Source organism: Arachis hypogaea, chromosome 14 (genome assembly GCF_003086295.3).
Source record: "Arachis hypogaea cultivar Tifrunner chromosome 14, arahy.Tifrunner.gnm2.J5K5, whole genome shotgun sequence".
Lineage (NCBI taxonomy): Eukaryota > Viridiplantae > Streptophyta > Magnoliopsida > Fabales > Fabaceae > Arachis > Arachis hypogaea.
Genome location: NC_092049.1, coordinates 15953208 through 15975513, shown reverse-complemented (window position 1 = coordinate 15975513; position 22306 = coordinate 15953208). Strand labels below are relative to the sequence as shown.

Below are 22306 nucleotides of genomic sequence, written 5' to 3'. Positions count from 1 at the left end.
TATATTTGTATTTTAACATGTATTTTATATTAGTGGCTAATTTAGTAGTTTATTTAAATATACACGTAACATAACCCTTATATATAAATATATTATTTTATTATAACCGATTCAACTTCAGTTAAATTTTGGTTGAATATTTAAATTTTTTAATTTTTAATTCTATCAATTTAATAATTGGTTCAATTTTTTAGAATTTTAATAAAAAATGACTAAAATATTATTGGACCAAAAAAAGATGGGAGAAATTTTATTTTTAAATTAATTAAAAGCCAAAACAGGAAAAAAGAATACAAACTTAAAAGTAATTGGAAGGAATTTTGTGAAGCATCTAGCTTGAAAGAGGGAGACTTGTGTGGATTCAGCATCAAATCAGTTGAGGAAAAAACAATAAATAAAAGTGACTCTTTAGAACTAAATGTATTGGATGCTGTGTTAGCTGAATAATTTTGTGTTGAACAATATGACTTTAGGTTATGTATATGAGTTGTTAAACAACCATTTCAAATTGTCTAATTATATTTCTGTTATTGTATAATGTCTTAAAATTGTTATACTATCTTATTGTGATACCAATAACCAATTAACCATATCATTATTACTGTGTTTTTGGTCATGTCGGCAAATTTGGGTCTTGACGATAATGTGGCCCATAATCCGTCAACAAATTTCTTGGGCATTCTTTAGGCTGTGTCACGGCTTACACGGTATACTTAGAGTCTAAGACATAAAATTATATTTGATAAATGTGACATCTGTCGATATAAATAGAGATATTATATTTATTGATATTGAATTAATATATTTTGTGTTCATTCTGATAAAAAAAACATAAAAATACTAACACAATAGATAATTTATTTTTTTATTATTTTTATTAATTTTTTATAATTATAGTTTTATTATTATATTTTTTCTAAATTTTTTAATAAAAAAATGAAAATAAATTAAATTTTTATAATTTATTCTAGATTATTATCGAATAAAATATATAAAAATATTAATTTTTGTGTTTCTATAATCAAATACAATTTTATAGAATAAAATAGGCCTTCTATCTTAACTAATTAAGAAGCTTAATTTTTATTAATTAAATACATAAGTGGTTTTGTTCAAGTATTTTCAATTTCTTCTTTAATTCTGAGACTATATATATATTTGTTTCTTTTTGGAGAGAACTCGAAGAATTAAATTAAAAAAGACTAATAATAATGCATTTATTTCCGTCGTTAGATTTTGAGAATGATAAGAGGGATGAGATTCCTTTATCCCACACATAGCAACATATTAATAATTGAATATATATATGCTTTCACATTTTTATGGCCAAAAAAAAAATCTCTAATAGTGAATGACGAAGTTTGATGAGTTAAGCATCATATATATTATACTTATTTATATTTTGCTTTCTTTTTGTTTTTTGAGTAATTATTAAAACTCTAGACCCTTTAATAGGAAAAAACAAAGAAGAGTTTGAATCCTAAAATGAAACAAGAAGCATTACAACTTATGACAATAATAGCTAGACTTAATAAATTTTGTTCTTTAAATCCTAAACCCTAATATTTACACGCTATTGAATTTTAGATATACAAATAATATAATTGCTCTTTAAATTTCATCCTTAACTCTTGAATCCTCATGAATATGCTCTTCTTTTCCTCCTCAAGCTTCTCCACTTCCCTCATCAATTTCTCCATATTCAAAGCAAACTCTACTTGGGGTGCAAGCCATGACAACTCAAACCCAAAGACTTGAACTTCATCCCACAACATTTGAAGGCACTCACATGCTTCCACATTCATCTCTTCCAATTTTGTTGTCTCCAAAAAGTGCAATACCCTTCCAAGTGCATTCAAAGCCCAACCTGAATACTTATAAGTCCTTTTCCTTTGACACTCCAGCAATGAAGGATGAATATTGCAAACTTTTTCTAACAAAGGAACATAAACATTGTCCACTAGTCCCTTCCCTTCAAAATCAACTTGTTCATTACAATCATGTACTTCAAAAGAACAATTTTCAAATAATTCTGCGGAATCTGGTGGAATTGGAGGAGCTGAAGGTTGATAAGTAGAATTAGACATAATAGGTATTAGATGAAGAAGATCACTCATATCATCATCATCAAAATATTGATCATATTGCTCTTGATAATAATGTTGAGGACTTGGTTCTTTTTTCTTCAATTTCTTGAACAATGCTAATATGTCCTCATAGGCACCTCTAAGAACAATTCTTCCAAATTTCTTTCGTATTGATAATATCATCTTCTATAGCAAGAATAAAACCAAAAAAACCAATAAATGTTCAATTTGGCCAATTTAATTTAAACAAATAAAATAAGGTAAAAACTCAGGTGCAGTCGCCTTCACGTGAAGTTGATAACTGAAAGTTGTTACATAATTTGATTGATTTGACTAAATTTTCATCTATCGGTTCTCAGCTATCAACTTCACGTGAAGTCGACTGCACCTAAGTTTTCACCATAAAATAATATCAATAAAGTAGAATATATATTTAATTTATTACCTCTATAATATCTTGTTCATGTAAGGTGTGCTTGGTAATCTCCTCCATGGTGCGGTACAATCTAGGGATGTAAGTGATAAAATTTCAGAAATGTTTTTGTGTGTCATATAATGGGGAGTTTTGGACAATGTCTTGCATATTCTAAGAGAGTAAATAATTTGGAAAAATCAATTTAGTTGTTGTCTTTCTTAAGGAAAAATACAACAACGTTTTCATTACACAAATTCAATGGTTGTATTGAAAATGAAGCCCTAAAGAATTTTATCTTTACAGAGTCGTTTTAGATTTTGGGATTATTTTTAAGTTTTATTAGCCTAACCACTTGGGTATATGTAACATATAGTTCTAGAATTCTTAATTAATCCATCAAAGTCATACTTTTCCTACCTATACAGTATGGAAAGTAAATCTGATTAACAAATAGGAGGTGGTTCAGTTTCTTACTTCAGCAAGAAAATTTATTTTATTTTTTTTAAAAAAAGATAACTATTTTGTTACTTCAATTATGTTGGTGTCAACACTTTTTTATTTCGTGAAAATTAATATAAATACTCCAAATTAAACTTTGCTTATATTTATTATTGAGCGAACATCATTTAATTTATTAGTGGGATAAATCATTTTTCATTTAATTTATTAGTGGGATAAATAATTTTTTTTCCCTTTGTGAAAGATATTTACACAATGTTACTTTAAACGAAGAAAGAGAAGTTGGAGAAGAAGATATGAGTATATTCTGATATCAATGAAAATAAAGAATGATTACTAAACTCAAGTTGTATTTACATTCTTAGCTAAGCAACTATATATATAAATGAGAAGAATGAGTTACTCTAATTGGCAAAACAGAATTTTCTCATTTGGTAATCAATTCTGTTTGGCTAATAAAGTTTTGATGATTCTTTGACGCTGAATTACTATGCTCTCTATCATGCGTCCTCCTTCAAATTCAAGGACACTCTTAAAGTGATCTTGATTTTGTCCAAAAAAACTATTGAAAGTTACTGCAGATAGAGACTAAGTATAGATGTCAACAATTTGGTCAACACCTGGTATATGAACAATATGGAGTTGATGCTAATTGACAAGGTCTCTCACAAAGTGAATGCTGAGATCAAAATGCTTGGTCCTATTATGCATTATAGGATTAGGAGATAGTTAGATTGTGCTAGCATTATCACAATAGATGGTAGATGTCCCAAAATATTGAAAACAAAGCTCAGATGAAAGATTTTGCAACCAAATGACTTCAGTAGTAGCAGCTGCAACACTTCTATATTCAGATTCAGCACTGGAATAGTTAACCACCTGTTGTTTTTTACTAGACTATGCCATAAGGTTGCTGCCAAGAAAATTGCAATAGCCTAAATTGAATTTCTTATAATCAATATCAGAAGCCCAATCATCTTCTGCAAAGCCAAAAAATAAAAAATTAGTAGAGGGATGGAAGAGAAGTCCATGCTCAGTTGTGCCTGTCAAGTATCTAAGGCTGCGTTTGTTTACATGCACAGGACACATGACACTAAGAGAGGTACACAGAAATACAAAATTGTATTTAGAAGATGAAAATATTGACAGAAATATTATGTCTAGAGACACTAACAAGAAATACAACTTATGTTTTATTTTTTTTTCATTATTCTTGTTAATTTGTCATAATTATATCTTTATTATTATATTTTTCTTTCCAAATTTTTTGAATGAAAAAAATGAGAATAAATTGGACTTTCATAATTTGTTTTAGTTTATCACCAAATAAAATACAAGAATATTAATTTTTGTATCTGTCATTTGTGTCTTGTTCTCAATATCTTGTTTTGTCCTGTTCTCAAAACCAAACAAAGCCTAAGTGTTGAGTTTGAGAGAAACAATACATTTATTTGATAATGACAAATATTAGTAATTTGGGTTAAAATTTCAATAGTGTGTGTAAATTGTTTGGTTATTGTGCAGAAAATTAAACAAGTCCAAAAGTTCCTTGGCAACACTCTTCTCTTCTCTTCTCTGGCTCGTAACAAATGTGCCCAAAAAATCTATTTTCTTCTTTGATTTGAAACCCACGTGATTACCTAGAAATTAAATATGAAAAGATGTTTCACAAGCTAAATGGTAAGTTCAGATGGTTCAAGCAAAGTGAAAAAGGTGGATCACCTATCTTATGTACAAAAAGAAAAAAAAGAGAAAAAAGTCAAAAGTTGAAGCTAAAAGGTAAAATCAAATCTGATTTGATGCAGAAAAAAATAAAAAAAGATTACATCAAAGAAGATGAGTTATCATTTTTGTGCAACCATTCTGACTTGTTGAAGCTACCATCTTTCTACTGTATATTTTCGGATAAGAAAAAGAAAATTGAGGTTATCTTTGTCTGCTGTAACTCAAAGGTCACAATTAAAATTTGGAGTTAAAGAATGGATTAATGGTTCAGATTTTTGAAGTCAAGAGAAAAGAAAAAAAGAGAAGAAGTTAGGTAAGAATCCAAGCCAACTCTACTATCCATGAAATCACAGCTACTATTCTATCTCTCCTCTGCGTCTCTGATATGATTTATGAGGAAGAAGAACAAAGTCAAAGATATTCAAGTAAGCTCAAGTTTTGGAAGCTTTACTCTTGGATAAAAGGGTAAACAACCAGAAATTGAAACAAGAAGAGTGAGCACACTGTTTAGGTCTTTATAGCTTTCTAGCTAAATCTTCTTCTCCTTCATAGTTTTATTGAATTTTTTGTTCTTCAATTTTATCTTTCTTTATTTCAATCAATGGAAAAAGACAAAGAGAGTAATTTTGGAAAAAAGTCAGAAATTATGTCAAATTCTTTTGTAATTAATTTTGTTTGTATTCTTGAACTTGAGACGTTTTCCTTACTAAGTTGGGTGAGCACTTAGTGTTGAAGGTCTAGGGAATGAACCTAGGTAAATCAAACTTGGTTAGAAATTTGGTTTGTCCCTGATAGGATTAGTTTGAATTCTTGAGAATTAGTGTTTTTAAATCTTTAATAAAGATAGTAGAAATTCCACCATAGTTATGGTAGAGATTGGATGTAGGCCACATTGCACATGGTGGTTGAATCAGGATGTATAGTTGTGTTATTTTCCCTTTCTCTGTTTTTTCTGTTAAGCTCATTATGAGACAAAATGAAATTATCTCTTACTTAATCAGCTTCACAGAAGTTATAGCAAAACAGAGTGTTAACTTCTCATCTTTGCTTTGTTCCATCTTTTCTTTCTCATCTTTTAGTGAGAGATAAAATAAATTTGTCTGCTGCATAATCAATGCTGTAGATTCTACAACAACAAGGAATTAAATTCTGGTTTGAAGTGTAAAGTGTACAAGATTAAAAGATACCATAGATTCAACCCCCTTCTCTAGACCATTGAGAACCTTCGATTGGTATCAAGGGTCCAGTCTCAAAGAATCAAGCTTTACAGCTTGGACCAAAGATCCAATGGCCAACAACATAGGTGCAAATATTGTGGCTTACACACTCATGGAGGGGTCGTCTAACAACAGACCTCCCTTCTTTAATTTTAAGAACTACATTTATTGGAAGAAAAGAATGCAGATATTTGTGTAGTCCGTTGATTACAACATATAAAAAATCATTGTGGACGGTCCACAAGTCCCAACAAAGATAAGCGATGAAGAAGTGGTGACTCACAAAGAAGAAGAAGAATGGAAGGATGAAGATAAAAAGAAAGTTGAGCTAAACGCCAAGGCAATAAACATGATGCACTCTGCCATTAACTTCGAGGAATATCGAAAAGTGTCAAAATGCAAAACAGCAAAAGAGGATTTAGGATAAACTCCAAATCCCTCATGAAAGCACTCAACATGTCAAGAAAATAAGAATTGATATGCTTAGAAAGGAATATGAAATGTTCACTATGAAAGAAAGAGAAACCATCAATAAGATGTTAAAAGATTTTTGATTATCATCAATAGCTTGGATGCTATGGAGATGACTCATACTGAATAAGTATTAGTGAAAAAATACTTAGAAGTCTCACTAAAGAGTAGAAAAGAAAAGCAACTGTTATTTTTTAGAGCAACAATCTAAATCAAATGACCTATGATGAGTTGAGAGAAAAGCTACTTGCTTATAAAACCACCCACATGAACCGTGACACAAAAAAAAAGTGATCTTAAAATTCAATATTGATTTATTGGAAGAATATTCCAATGACAGTTTTTCAGATAATGAAATTGTGTGTTTTTTTAGGAGGTTGAGAAGACTCATGAGAAGTAAAGAAAAGAGTAAAGGCTTAAATTCAAAAGAACACAAGAGAAATTTCAACAAAGTCATATGTCATCATTGTAAAGAGGCTGTCCATTTCAAGTATGATTGTCCTAAGCTCAAAAAGGAGGATAGGATGAAGAAAGACAAGAAGAAGGGGATAATGACATCATGGGAGGATCTAGAAGATGACTCCAATAATGAATAAGAATCCGAACACGAAGCACAAACATGTCTCATAGCTGGTTAAGGTCAACTAGAAGAGGTAAATTATTCTAACCTATCTAATGAGGACTTGCTAATGATGACTTAACTGCACATATTAGAAACATTCTTGAAAAACATGATAAATGCAAAGCTGAAAATAATTTCTTGAGAGTTGAAAACGATCTTATCAAAGAGAAAGTGAAGGAAACTGAAAGTGTCACTGATTTGGTTGAAGAAAACAAATTTTTTAAATCTGAAATTGAAAAATTTAAAGGTAAACAATCGGTTAATGTTTCACTTGATTTCACTGAAGAAAATGAACAATTGCATGAGGTTATTAGAGGTTTGAAACGTGATTTGACACAGTTTTTTTTAAGTTTCAGCAACTTAACCAAATATTAGCTAGTCAAAAACCTATATTTGAAAAATCTAGTTTAGATTACTTTGAGAAAAGTGATGCTTTTTTAAAAAATTGCTTCCAAAAAATGAAGCATCAACCGCAAGAACCTATAACCACAAAACCTCATACCAATCTCCAAATTCTGCAATAAAAAAATCATTGTCACACTTGTAAAATGAGTGATCATACTTTTCATCAATGTTTTATTGTTAAAAAAAGAAATGGAAACAAAGTGTACAAAGTGGTAAGTAATTTCAATGTTTTTGGGCAACTAAGGAGGATTAACATTAAAGGATCTAAGTTTATTTGGATACCTAAAATCATTTGAAGTTTTGTACAAGTTTGTCTTGCATCCAAGAAGAAGAAAATTTGTGGTATGTGGTATCTTGATAGCGGATGTTCAAGGCACATAATCGAAAAGTCTACATTTTTCATCAAACTAAATGAGTACAATGAAGGATTTATGACTTTTGGTGATGAGGAAAAGGGTAAGATCATTGCCATAGGTAAAGTGGGTAAGAATTTTTCTATTTGTATTGACAATGTATTTTTTATTGATGGGTTGAGATATAATTTTTTGAGTATTAACCAACTTTGTGACTTAGATTATTTGATAATTTTTAAAAGATTGGAATATCTTGTTGTTAATGAAAATACGGATGAAATGTTGTTTGTGGCTAAAAGATGCGATAACGTGTATGGTCTCACAATAGATAAATTCAAAAGTCAAAATGTAACTTATTTTAATTTTATGGACTCCGAAAAATGGCTATGGTATAAAAGGCTAGGTCATGCTAACATGTTTCATATAGTCAAGCTAATAAAGAAGAATTTAGTGAAAGGTCTTCCTAAAATTAAATTTTACAAAGGCATTACTTGTAATGCATGCCAAATGAGAAAGCAAACAAAAAACTCATTTAAATCAAAGAAAAATATTTCGACTAATTGCTACATATTAATCTTTTTGGGCTAACTATAACTCAAAGTGTAGGTGGTAAACATTATGTCTTAGTTATTATGAATGATTATAAAAGATTGGAAAATTGTTTCTATTAGAAGTGATCACAGAAAGAAATTTAAAAATTGTGATTTTGAAACCTTTTGTGATGAATTAGGGATTTCACATCATTTTTTGTCCAAGAACACCTCAACAAAATGGTGTTATTGAGCGAAGAAATAGAAGTCTTTAAAAAATGGCTAGAGCCATGTTATGTGAAAGTAATGTCTCTAACTTTTTTTAGATCGAAACAGTCAACACAACTTGTTACATTTTAAATAAAACAATCATTAAAAAGTTTTTAAAGAAAATACCTTATGAGTTATGAAAAGGAACCCCTCCCAATCTAAAATATTTCCATGTCTTTGGATGTAAATGTTTTGTATTAAACATTAAAGATAACTTGAAAAAGTTTGATCCAAAGACATATGAATACATTTTTATTGGCTACTCCACATCTAGCAAAACTTATAGAGTTTATCATAAAGACTCTAGAATTGTTGAGAAATTCATACACGTCATTTTTTGTGATTTTAATGTTATTTCAAGTTCTTTGGAAGATGACAATGCAGGCGATCAGAATAATGATGTCAAAAATGAGAATCAAACTCTATTTGAACTTAATCTTAGGGCTTCCAGACTAAGGAAATAAAAATTCTTAAAAAATTATCAACAAGAATATATTATTGGAAATCCGTCACAAAGTGTCACTTTTAGATCCTCAAGTAAAAAAAGATTGAAACATAATAATTTTGTACTTATTTCTCAAATCGAACCATAAAATGTGAATGAAACTCTAAGAAATTTATCTTGGGTCAAGACAATAAAAGAAGAGCTGCATCAGTTTAAAAAAAATGAAGTATGAACACTTGTGCCAAACTCCAATAGAGGTAAATCTGATTAATAAATAGGGGATGATTCAATTTCTTACTTCCGCAAGAAAACTTATTTTATTTTGGAAAAAAAAATATTGTGTTGCTTCAATTATGTTGGTGTCAACATTTTTTGATTTCGTAAAAATTAATATAAATACTCCAAATTAAATTTTTCTTATATTTATTATTGAGCGAACAACATTTAATTTATTAGTGGAATAAATCATTTTTTTCTCTTTGTGAAAGATATTTACCCATTGTTATTTTGAGTGAAGAAACAGAAGTTAGAGAAGAAGATAAGAGAATATATTGAATGTATTCTAATATTAATGAAAATGAAGAATGATTACTGAACACAAGTTGTTTTTACATTCTTAGCTAAGCAACTATATATATACATGAGAGGAATTTGTTTTATTCTAATTGACAAAAAATTTTTTTCTCATTTTGTAATTAATTCTGTTTAATTTGGCTAATAGAATCTTGATCATTCTTTGATTTTGAGTTGCTATGATCTCTATCATTGAAGTTTATTGTTAAACGAAAAGTTTACAGGAGATAAAAAGATTGAAATTACATATACAAAATATCAGATAGTCCATGTATTAGTGCTTTTTAAATTAGTATTTGTTATTGATTCACATGTAATTTTTCATGTAAAATGCTGCTTTATTAAATATTTTTATAACTTATAAATTAATTTTAATATAAATTTTTATGTCTAAACTCCTTTTTCAAAAGAATTTACTTAAATTGTTTATCTAAACCGACCTTGCTAAACTTATTATCAGTCATTGCATTTGCTGTTGATTTTTCGAAATGTGATGCATAATTATTTGTTAAAATGTTTAATGAACACTTGGCATTCAAAAACGGGCATTTGGTCTAGTGGTATGATTCTCGCTTTGGGTGCGAGAGGTCCCGAGTTCGATTCTCGGAATGCCCCAGATTTTTATATATAATTTTGTTTTATCCTCTTATCCAATAAACACAATTCCAAGTGAAGCTTGAATAACCTCACATGTCATATCAATAGTTAATTGGTTAATTAGCAGTGTATTTTGATAGTCACGATTCATTGAAATTAAACTTAGATGTAAAATCATTGTTCTAATACACACTATTAAACTAAAAGATCGAAATTGGGTAATTTGCAATATAATATAATAATTCATTCCTCAAATTTAATATAACAAAAGGAAAAATAAAAATCTATACATATCATGATTCATGAATGTGATTCACAGATACATTATGACTGCAAAGTTTAAAACACTCTCACACTCACTTGCATAAGCAGTGAAATCATATTATACTAACTTAGTACAAATCAAACTGAAAGTACAAATGATTAGCACTACTAAATTATGATTAGAGTAACAGAGCAGGCCCCATAAGGATCAAAGCAAGCCCCATTAGAACATTGCTAGTTTTAGTACCCTTCAAACCTCTGTTTCCTTCAGCCTGGATGTGCTCAGCAACATTGAAATCACCTGCTTCAATGTCAATGCAAGTGGATAAATAAAAAGATGGATTAATAAACATGTTCCTGTTAATACACTAGTAATAGTAAAAGCATTGCATACGAAACTTCACGAGTAAATAGCTATTTTAACATCTGAAAATTTTTAATTTTAATAAAACATACTTCAATATTTGTTTTTTATAAAATTTATCACTCTGAACATTTAGGTCATTTTGTCAAACAAAATTGATATTTGGAGGTTCATTTTGTTAAAAACAAAAGTTGAGGTTCATTTTATGAAAATCGAAATCTTTTGAATTTTAAGATGACTATTTAATCGAAAATTGATTTGCGCTATGTACGAAAGAGTGGTAGTTATTAGTTATTACCTCTTTGAGGGCCATAGCCACAGGCAGATTGAATTGTTTGTTTGATGTCTTGTATGGTTGCTTTGTTATAAAATATGAAGTGGCTGAAGATGTTGTCAAGACAACTAAGGACCAAGTCAGTCTCAGTCAAACATGGCCCTTCACAGAACTCATCCGTTTTCTCACTTGGTACGTTCAAGTCCCCTTTCTCACTCAATCTATATGACTCTTCACAACTTGCATAAATCTGAATCAAACACAATGCAATCATCACGGTTAACTTTACCTCTCTTTTCAATAATGTCTAGTACACATGGATAAAAATTGTAATGTTTTAATTGTTAATATGTCATTAGTAACTTGGTTATTAATACTTTGACGGTGGAAATTCACGTGAAGTTGTTTTTATGTAAAGTTGCTAGTTGAGAATTGTTAGATAACAATTTAATTAAATATGTCAAATCATCTAACGAATTTCTACTAACAACTTCACTTGAAGACAATTGCATGTAAGTTTTCACTTGCTTTGATAACAAGGATCTTAAAATTAGTTAAACACTAATTTAAGGTAAGTAGTAAATATTCAATGTATAAGTTAAAACTTTTAAGACTTTTGAGTAAATTGAATTTACATTCCTCCAAGTTAAACGAAAATTTCTAATAAATTTAAAGTAAAAGTGCAATTTTTATAGGAGTTTAATTTTAATATATTATGTAATATTTTATACAGTCATTTAATTACATTTATTTTTTTTATGATTATTCATGTAGTTAATGTAAAAATAATTATTTTTACTAATATTATGTAATTAGATGCATATATTTTTTTATCAAATGATAAAAAAATTACATAAAAAATTGCCGTTTTAATATTTTAACAATTATCTTAGAGTACCGGTTAACTAACCTCCAACATTATAACTACAAATAATATAAGTATGAATAATTCAAAATACTAAGGAATGTTTCTAATTCAGATAGAGAATTCAATTCAATTGATATCAACTCAATTAATTAGGTTAGTCTCATCTCCTTTTAGATCATGCATACGAATGTCAATTTTTATTATATAGAAAAGGAACAATTCAATTAAAAGAGGCTATTTCACACATAGATAACAAAAAAGAATAATCTTGTGGGTAATATGTATGATACTCACATATTTATCATTGAAACAAAGTAAGGCTTTGGAGACAATTTGAGTAGGGTCACCAAATCCACCACCCCCAGCTCCTCCTCCACCTCCACCTCCACCACCGCCAAATCCCCCACCACTTCCACCTCCACCTACCCCAGCCCCGGCGGCATTGCCGCCAATTCCAACTCCAGCACCACCAAATCCAGAACCTATCTGGTTCCCGGGTTGATCATCACCATCATCAGCATTTCCTATCAAATCAAGACTCAATATGTGATTTTGTCCTCAAAATAATTAAATTGAAAAATAAAATCCTAATCATACCTAATTTCCAAAATAGACAAACATAAAGCAAAGCAAAAGCTAAAATCCAGCGTCTAAAACTAAGTTCAAATGCCATAATTACTGAAGAAGCTTGAGAATATGGTTTGAATTAATTAGAGCACGTTATATAGCCAATGTTGTGTTAGCACTATACTTTACCATCATAGTTAGTTGCTACGTATAGCATGCTAATTCCAATTCCTATAGCAACTAACATTACCTACCATTAATTAGCCCATATTAATCACTTTTCTTAATCAACTTAGAAAAATGAACATTCCTGTCCAAAAAGAAGTACAAAAATAATTAATTAAACAAGCCAATGGGTTTAATTTGCTGTTAGTGGCGGTTACAAATTTGTGACAAAATAAAAAAGTGATGTATAAGAAGACTATAGCAAATTAAGGATGCAGCAGTTGAGGTACAAGCCACCAACTTTTCTCTCCTTTGAGTTCAATAAATCAAACCTAATTAAATCTCACTTGCTACTTTGTTATACTTTTCCTACAAGTTAAGGCCGTGCTATTTAGCTGTGGAAAAATTCATGGATTTATATTCATTATCAACTACAACATTTTAATTTTCGGTTCATATATATTTTAATTAATTTTGCTATATTTTATAAAATAAGTAAATAACAATGTCTTAACTGCTTTATGAAACACGAACACTGTAACTAACCGATGTGTCAGTTTCTCACACTTATACGACACATGTTATATACACATCTTATTTATTAATTTAACTAATTATTTTTTTTCCCTAAATTTGTTGACACATTATAAACATCATTTAGATATATATAGTGCTAATAAGTTCCAAAAATGCTAACATTAGTAGTAATGAATATATATTAATTTCTAAAAGATATAATTAGACATACTTAAAATATTAAAGACAAAGAAAAAATAAATTAAATTTTTTTTTTATTTTCGAAAATTTTAAGAATAAAAACCGTATTTTATCCTAAAAATTAAATATATCTGATGTCATGTGTTGTATTGTATTTTATATCCCTGTGGATGTTAATATATCATAGATCACAAGTATGCATATTAAAATTATATTTTAATTTTATAAAAAATAATATCATGCACTTTTTGCTTTCAGCTAGGAATAAAAAAAAAAAGAAGCTTTTTTAAGCTTCTCATAGATGCTAATAATTTTATACAAAGAAGTAAATGTCCTAGGCAGAAAGGTCCAAAATACAAATTAGTGGTTTTTTTTTTTTTTCTTTTTGGTATATACATTGGTTCTTCCTTTATTAATTAGCCGTTGTTGTAGCTCAACAAATATAGCAAGAATGAACTAGAGAATAACCTACTATGCTTCCAAAAATACAAATTTAAGAAATATGATCCTCTAAAATAAAAGATGAGAGTTTAATTATTATTAATTTTGTAACTTTTACATCATATGTGAACTCTACTTTTTTATTTTAATGATAACTAAAATCTTATTTTTCTCCCTTTATTAATTTCCTTTTTTCTATGGTTTATAACAAAATTGATTTCTTGATAACGTAACTAAGCAATCTAACTAAACTGTCTACTCTATTAATGTGGTTCTTCTTCTTCTTCATTATTTTCTTCTTGCACTACTTCTCTCTAGCTCTGCCTTTTCTTACTTTGAAGTCTAGATGCAACCTTGAATCTGCCTCCTCTAATCACAATTTTGGGGGACAAACTGAGAATTATTTGCTTCTCCAAAATTTGGAAAAAAAATTGTTAAAATCGGAAGGACTAGGTGAATCTTACAACAAAAATCAATGCTAAAAGTGGCTTCAAAATTAAGATCCGAGATTTCATGAACTTTTGTAAGATCAATTTGGATAAATAATTTAATTAAGTTCTTCTAAAAAAAGAGTTTAAATTATAAGGGTTTATATTAAAAATAATTTATAAATAAATTATTTTATATTTAATTTTTTAGTCATAAAAATATTTATTTTAAAACGATAATACAAAAAATTTTATTATAAAAAAAGTTATTTTTTATTTTTTTTATAAGTACTTTAAATAACTTTTTAAAAAATCACAAGTTAATTTTAAAAATTATATCAAACATTAATATTATAATTTTTCGTAAGTTAAATAATTAAAAAAATCACTTATAAATCTATCTAAACGTACTTAATTAATTAGTTGAAGTTATCAGTAATGTGCTCTAGAAATTAAATATCGTTGTAAAGCGTAAAAATTTTCTCTCAAACTATTGGTTTTGTTATTAGTTAAAAGTGTAGTAAACTTAATTTAAACTTTATTGTTAATCTATGTTAATTGTAAAAGGCTACTACTTATATTATTGTAACTAAAAATTTGTACTAGGCCTTTATTAATTATTACATTCCTATCTATTCCTTTATATAATTGTTTAATCATATTTGTCATTTTTATTTTAAATCACTATTGATGTGATTAATATAAAAATAGTTAATTAATACGTAATTAAATAGATAGATATATAAAACTATTTTAGAAATACGGTATATGAATACTAAATTTATTGTTTTAATCCTTGGCCAAACAAAGAGGAGATAGAAAGGTAAATAATTTTTGCATTTCAACGGAATTTTCGTTGAAACCAATTGTTTTTTTTTTTTTACTAAAGATAAAAGATTCGAACTCGCAACCTTTTAATTGAATATGGAAAAATTATGTCATTTGAGCTATACTCATTGGCCGTTGAAACCAAATTGTTGATTCCATTTCTCTTTTAAAATACATTCTAGGTAATAATAATTGGTATATCCTGTGATATTCTTTATGGGAACATGCTATCATGTGATGAGAATGAGATTCCATCCCTTCAATCAGATCCACACTATCTCCCAATTTTCATTCACTCCTTTCGGTCTTTAACTCTTTATACATATGATCATTGAAAGAAACATTTTATTGAACTGCTAAATAATTGAAAGCATATAATTAAGCCAATCTTAGTAATATACATCATCAAGAGATTCATGTGTAAGAAGGAGTAGTGAAACTCATTCACCAAATCCCTTAGCCTCTTCTTCCACTTATCAAAGAATCAATCTATTCTCCCTACAAAAATTATATTATTATTATTATTATTACAATAATAGAAGTGAGAGTAGCATGCATGCTATAATTATATTAAAAAATTGTTCAAATAACTCACGAAATTATCTCGGCCAGATGTGCATGCAGGTCTTCTTGGGGGAAGCTGCTGATGTGGCGTTCTCTGTAAAAAAATTATTCGTCACACACACTAAAAATTTAATTATTAAATTATTTTTTATATATTTTTATTAAAATAATTAACTATCAAAATAATGAAATTTTTTATCTGTGTATGTGTGTGTGAAAAGAGGGTTACTAGTTACTACTATATATATTTAGAAAAAAAAAACCAACAACATCAACAAATTATTTTTATGAAAAATTCAAATTTGTTTGTCCAAAACATGCAATAATTGACTGACACTTTGTAGCTGTGATGTTTTTCTAACAAGAATAATTAACAAGCAGAGGACAAATAAATCATGATTTTTTTTGTAAACTCTAAATCATGAATTGTTATTATAATACTAAAAAAACAAAAAGTTTACCTGTAGTTTTGGTCGAAGGGTTTCTACGGCTGCTGTATTTTTTTGATTATTCACTCCTCCTTGCTGCTCAGGTACAAACAAATTATAATTATTACAAAAGAAAAAAAAAAACTACATATGATCTTTATAATAATTATTAACATCTTACTATTTTTATTTATTACTTCAATTAAAATAAATATAAATATATAGACTATATAGTACCTTGCATAATGCCCAGTCTGCTGAATCAAAGAATGCCCTTTCATGATCCTTTTATATAAACCCAAAAAAATAAAAATATATTAAAATATATATATATTTTTTTAATATATGAAAAGTATGGTATAGAATGGGCTTACTCTGGATATCAAAGGCTTCTTCTTTGGAACAAGCCCACCATACTTCTTTCCTCCCGTAGGTGACTGATATTATTATATTTTTTATTTTTAATTATTGAAATACACAAAAAAATTACAATGAGTTTAAATTTTCACATTATAGTTAGAAAAAATAACAGATGCTCATCAGTAGTTACTTTTAATTATAAATTAACTGTGTTATGCATTTAAAAATTTTCAATTATAATGAATTAAAATTTAAATCCAATATAAAAATAAAAAATAAAACAAAAATATTTATTTAAACAAACAAATGAGTTAATTATTTGACCAACCTATAAAACAAAGACTTCTAAGTTCTAATTACATATTTAATTCAACTAATTAATAAGACTAGGCCTTGATATATGCTATGGTAATTTTTCCTTACACAAAATTGGTCTAAATAAACCAACCCAATATAACAACCAAATAGACTTCATGGGATGCTTAATTGCTGGATTTGACTAATTCTATGTCCAACCTAACCAAAACCTAACTCAAAACAAGTCTTAATGCAAAGGATAATACCCAATTGAGTGGATAATAATTGAATAAAGAGAGGGATTGAGAGAATATTCGACAAGACATTAATTTCATTCCCTTTTTTTTTTCAAAAAAAGATGAATCAGTGATAGCCATGGGAACCTCATGTTTCGAAGGAAAAGATGTTCGTCACATGAATTGCTTGACAGCCCAACGACCATTTAGGCTTTTTTTTATTTTTATTTTTTTTTTAAGGAATTTTGTAAAAAATATCGTCACATGGATCCCTTATTAAAATCTTGTAACCGACAATTTTATTTTGTCCTCCAAAAATATCTTCACGCTAGATTAAATTGTTCTCCCATATAAAATCAAATCAAGCATGGAACTTTTAATTTTGATAGGAGCTAGTAATTAAAGATAAACGGTATAAATTTTTTACATTATTAATTAATTAAATTACAAAATGTAAGTATAAAATTTCCATAATTTTATTTAATTATAAAAAAACTATACTTGTTAGTAAAAATATATATTAATATCTACCAATGTCATGTGTATTTTTAAAAATAATAGAGGACACTCATTTTTATATATTTTTTATTTTCCACGTATATAAAAAGTGAAGAAGAAAAGTACATAATGGATAGTATTCTATGTTGATTTCCCAGTTTGTTGTGATATTACTGTTACTTGAAATTAGACATCCAATGAAAACTCGAAACAATGCAACTTATACCAAAATGATTCACACAACTAAAGTACATGGTACCATAACCATGATGGAAAAAAATATAGTACCATACGAGTACAACAATGTAACGATATACCCAATAAGAGATTGACACGTGGACTCATGTCATTCAATCACATATAGACACCTAGATTTTGGTGTCCCATTTCATTCCCCACTCCTTTGCTAAAATTATTGGGGACTTGTTATTATGACCCCTTTGCAAATTATATGCATTTTGCAGTGCCACGTTTACATCATATATACAAACATAAATCATCATCATTTTAGTAAAATAATGTTGTGCAATATTGCTATTTACTAAAATGCACCAACTACTAATTAGCCACAAATACACTCTCTAAATATGTAGATAGAGGAAAATTTGGAACGAAGGAAAGATTTTTTTTAAAAAAATTTGCATAGAAATTAGTAGTTATTGAGTAGTTGGCTTTGGCTATGTAAAATTGAGTAAACTTAAATAGCATTTGTAAATGTTGTGAATTGTGATTAATAGTTCGCATTTAGTTTGAAAAAGAATAATTATTGTCAGCAGCATGAAATTCAAATATAATTAAGAATTTCCTATTTCTAAATATAGTATACTATTTTTAATCCAAAATATCTAAGTACAATATAATTTTCTTGAAAATATATTAAATTAAAAAAAAGAAGAAGAAGAAGTAAATGTTGGGAAAGTTAGGTAAGGTTACCTCAACTTCGGCTGCAGCAAAATAGTCTTCTCTATTGCAATCTGCCATATCTCCTTTTACCTGTTCAACAAAACCAATTAATTCATCGTCACACCATAAATAATTAATATTAATAATAAATAATAAAACTAATGTTTCAACATTAATCCATGAAATGCAAATTGAGTGCAAATTGTTGAAGACTATTATTATCGACTTAACAAGAAAAAAAAGGAGAAACAGAGAAAAAGAAAACTCAGAGGAAGAAAGAAAGAAATTAAAGAAGAGATAGATCAAAACTCACTCACTCTAACAATGAAGCAAAGAATAATTGTTGCTGCAAAGTAAATGGTTAATGGGCATACCCAAATAAATAGGACAAGTGAAAAGTGAAAAAACACACACAAAAGATAAAAAGGTAGAAAAAAGAATAGGCATAAAGGGGAAAGGAAAATAACAAAAGAAAAGAGAATAAGCATAAAGGGAACCATATTTGAGACATAATTACCTTGTGATAAGAGCAAGGAAGAAGGAGAAAAGAAAAAGGAAAAAAGAAAAAAAATGAAAAGACAATAAGGTAACTAAAACTTTAGAAGATAGAGGAGTTTGAGTGAGAGGGTTAGATAAGAATCTGCATCCACAACACATGCCAAGATATCACATTTATATGGCAAGAGTGGGGAGCCTAACAAAGAAGGATTTAAATAAATAAATAAATAATAAATAAATAAGCATTTAAATTCGAATCGTCCTATATATCAAGGATCCAATCCCATGACACTTTTCATGATGATGATATGGTGGCGGTTTTGTAATGGCTACTTACCATATAATTCTCTCTTAATTTGGATTTTTCTTTTCTCTTAATATTCCACTAAAGTAGGAAAGGGACAATAAATTATGACCAGATTCCATAAAACTATTATTCTAGTGTTATTATTTTAAGGGAAAAAAATGAAAGAAAAATCAAAGGTGGAAAATAAAGAAGTGGTAAGAGGTGTGTTGCTATTGGATGATGTAGTTTGAGACGTTAGGGTATCACAATCAATTGGTCCATCTAATAGACTCATACCCCCTATTGTACAATTTTCTCACGTGCCAATCATGCACACTACCGACACCCTCCAACCCTATATATGCATTGCTTGCTATATTCTATATTTTAAATATTGTTTAATGCTATTTATATATTTATTGTGTTCTTCAATATTCAAATCTTTGCTTATCATGTGCAAAATGATAATTCACAAATATCTTTGGATTTTGTCGTTTATTTTTAAGGTGTGTTTCCGAGTTTAAGATTTAAGATTTATAAAGATTTTGAGGAGGATGGAAAGATTTTGGAAAATTTACTTTTCAGAAATTTTATAATTTAGAGGATGATGATTTTAAATTTTTTATTAATTTCCAAATATACTTTTTCAAGTTTTCAAATTAAGAGATTTTTATCGGATTTTAATTACTAAATAAATCTTACATATTGAGTTGTAGAGTATCTATGATTTATCATGGTCAAAATTCATGATTTGGTTTTCCAACAATGTAGCAATTGCAATAACTAATCTTTTTTTGTCATAAATAATCTATTTAGAGGCAAATGACTTCCCATATAAAAATAATAAAATATTATTTGCATATTAAATATGAGATGTCGTCATATCTTATCTATCTCTATTTAACGTGTGAATTTCACTTAAAATAAACACTACAAGAAAAGAAAGCTATTTTAACCTTATCTTTTTTAACAGCCATAATTAAGTGTAAAAATTAATATATACTTTTGACAAATATCACAAATATCAAATTTTTTATGTTTTCTTGATAAATAATTTGACCGTAGAAAATTACTCTTCAATCATAACGCTCATTTGTTTTCAATTTATATACTCCACTATTCTTCTTTTTCTTTGGCTCCGTCAATTTTGGCGCTATCAGTTTAGGATCATACTACTCATTCTTTATCTTCAAAATCTCAGTTTATTCTTCGATTTCAAGATCTAATCTCATTCTTTGTTAAAAATTTTTGTTGAAAATTTTTTATGGTCAATAAGTGTCAAAATAAATAGTATTTTTGACGGTTAATAAGTATCATAAAAAATATACTCTCAAATTTTTTTAATAAATTATTTTTGACGGTCAATATTTATCAAAATAAGATTTAAACTTTTTTTATAATTACTTATATGTTAAAAATATTATTTTTGACTTTATTAACATATTTTCATAGTTAAAATAGTGTCAAAATTTATTTTTTTGACGAATTTTAATTTTTTTTTTACACATATAACCCTAAAAAATAATCTATATTTTTTGCAGTGAAATCTGGGTTTGAGAACAATTTGGATTAAAATTATTTATAAAACAATTAACAATTATTGATTGGATCATGATCATGGGCGCACACTTTGTTTTGGTAAGGGGCTTTTCATTCTTTAACTACTACTGGAAAAGCTTTATTGAACCTCATCTTAGATCAGGGGGTGTTAAATTTAATTAAAAGAAATATTTTATGTATATTTTAAATTTTTAAATCAAAAGTAATTGTAAAAATCGAGAAAAAAATATATAATTATTTTTTATATTATAAAAATAAAAATATAAAAGAGATATGTATAAAAAAATTATACAAATTAATTCTCATTTAAAAATATGTCATCATCTTCTTTTTTTTTTAACGGCCTATTTGGCAAAGAGATTAGGTATTATGTTTATGTTTGTGTCTATGTCTGGAAAAAAATAAGAAAAAGTAAATATAAATTTTTTTATTATAAATAAAAATATTTATTTTTTGAAAAGAATTATTGAGGCTTTAATTTTTGGGGTCCAATTTTTTGTTTTGGCATTTTGGACAAGGTCGTCGCACCCCTAATAAACTTTGTTATTTTAATAAGGTTTGTCGTATGCCAGTAAACTTTAAGTATTATATGAAGTTCGTTGAACTCCCCGACAACTTTGAGCCGAATCCTCCATAAATATTCAAATTGGTTCAGAACAAAATTCAATACTAATAGCTCATTCTTCTCTTTGATATTGATCTTCTAATTTGCTCTCTATAATGTCTGAATTCTGTTGTTATCCATTTATTATGTATGATGAAGAAGGTTCTATCGTGTTTAGGTATGCTCAACCAGTAATTGCATACATGGCACCTGAAGTCAACAGTCTAGCAGCATTGAAGAATTTGATATCGCATTCCATTAGCCAACAACACACGAAGAGATTGAAAAAATTTACTACAGATATCCGTCTGAAATAGATAACGCTTTATTTTACAAAAGGTATATCATCTATTATAGTTGTGATTGTTATTTTTGTGTTATTTTTATTAGAGTTTAAGTTTTGATAATATTTTGTATTTTTTGAATTAGGTATCGGTTACACGATGATGAGAACATATGTCTTATAAGGGTGTGGCACAACCGTTGGACAAATATCCATCTGTTGGAATTATTTGTTTTTCTAGTTGAGTTCGGTGGACGAGGAACTGTTGACGATTATCCTTTAAATGGAGTAGTCAGAAGAAATATTAGAAGGACGATGGTTGACCTAAATATGCCACCTGAAGGTGGTCAAGAGGGGTCAAACGTTGAACATTCTAATGATGGTATGATGCCATCTTATGTTGAAAGTCATGAGGGTTCTATTATCAAGGACCCGATGATGGATCCCTATCAAGTTAATCCCGATGACGGTGAAGATGCTGAGGCTGAAACAACGGAATTTCCTGATGAAGGTGAGAAGGAGGAAAAGATGAACTACTACGGTGACCCATAAATCGCAGTGACACTGCCTGCCATTTCTCGACCATATGACCAGTCGGATCACTTTTTCACTTTAAATCTCGAGGCAATGACTTTAGATTATTTATTTAGACATGGAGGCCCTGATGAGGATCCCACAAATGAGTTTAAGATTGGACAACAGTT

General features: G+C 28.2%; 3 protein-coding genes and 1 non-coding gene across 6 annotated transcripts; 1 reads left to right on the top strand and 3 right to left on the bottom strand.

Moving 5' to 3' along the window:
- Window positions 1–1412: 1412 nt before the first annotated feature.
- Window positions 1413–2706, bottom strand: LOC140178824 (uncharacterized). The gene is made up of 2 exons (XM_072216085.1): window positions 2533–2706; window positions 1413–2273 (listed from the first exon to the last, which is right to left on the bottom strand). The coding sequence occupies exons 1-2, from the start codon at window positions 2578–2580 to the stop codon at window positions 1584–1586; spliced, it is 738 nt and encodes a 245-aa protein (XP_072072186.1). The 5' UTR covers window positions 2581–2706; the 3' UTR covers window positions 1413–1583.
- Window positions 2707–10115: 7409 nt separating this feature from the next.
- Window positions 10116–10187, top strand: TRNAP-UGG (transfer RNA proline (anticodon UGG)). Its single transcript has one exon. It is a non-coding gene; the product is annotated as a tRNA-Pro (tRNA).
- A 196-nt stretch (window positions 10188–10383) lies between these two features.
- On the bottom strand, window positions 10384–12671 carry LOC112740287 (uncharacterized). Its single transcript, XM_025789053.3, has 4 exons — window positions 12537–12671; window positions 12234–12463; window positions 11096–11321; window positions 10384–10734 (listed from the first exon to the last, which is right to left on the bottom strand). Exons 1-4 carry the CDS (start codon window positions 12610–12612, stop codon window positions 10613–10615), a joined length of 654 nt encoding a protein of 217 aa, XP_025644838.1. The 5' UTR covers window positions 12613–12671; the 3' UTR covers window positions 10384–10612.
- Window positions 12672–15334: 2663 nt separating this feature from the next.
- LOC112741678 (uncharacterized) lies at window positions 15335–19295 on the bottom strand. Of its 3 annotated transcripts, none has more exons than XM_072213836.1 (7): window positions 18685–19295; window positions 18402–18461; window positions 16452–16514; window positions 16315–16362; window positions 16111–16173; window positions 15681–15743; window positions 15335–15583 (listed from the first exon to the last, which is right to left on the bottom strand). In XM_072213836.1, exons 2-7 carry the CDS (start codon window positions 18447–18449, stop codon window positions 15575–15577), a joined length of 294 nt encoding a protein of 97 aa, XP_072069937.1. In that variant the 5' UTR covers window positions 18450–18461; window positions 18685–19295; the 3' UTR covers window positions 15335–15574. The 3 variants fall into 3 exon arrangements, with proteins under 3 accessions (XP_072069937.1, XP_025646531.1, XP_072069938.1); XM_025790746.3 differs by having other exon boundaries at window positions 18889–19295; XM_072213837.1 differs by having other exon boundaries at window positions 18689–19218.
- Between the last annotated feature and the right edge of the window lie 3011 nt (window positions 19296–22306).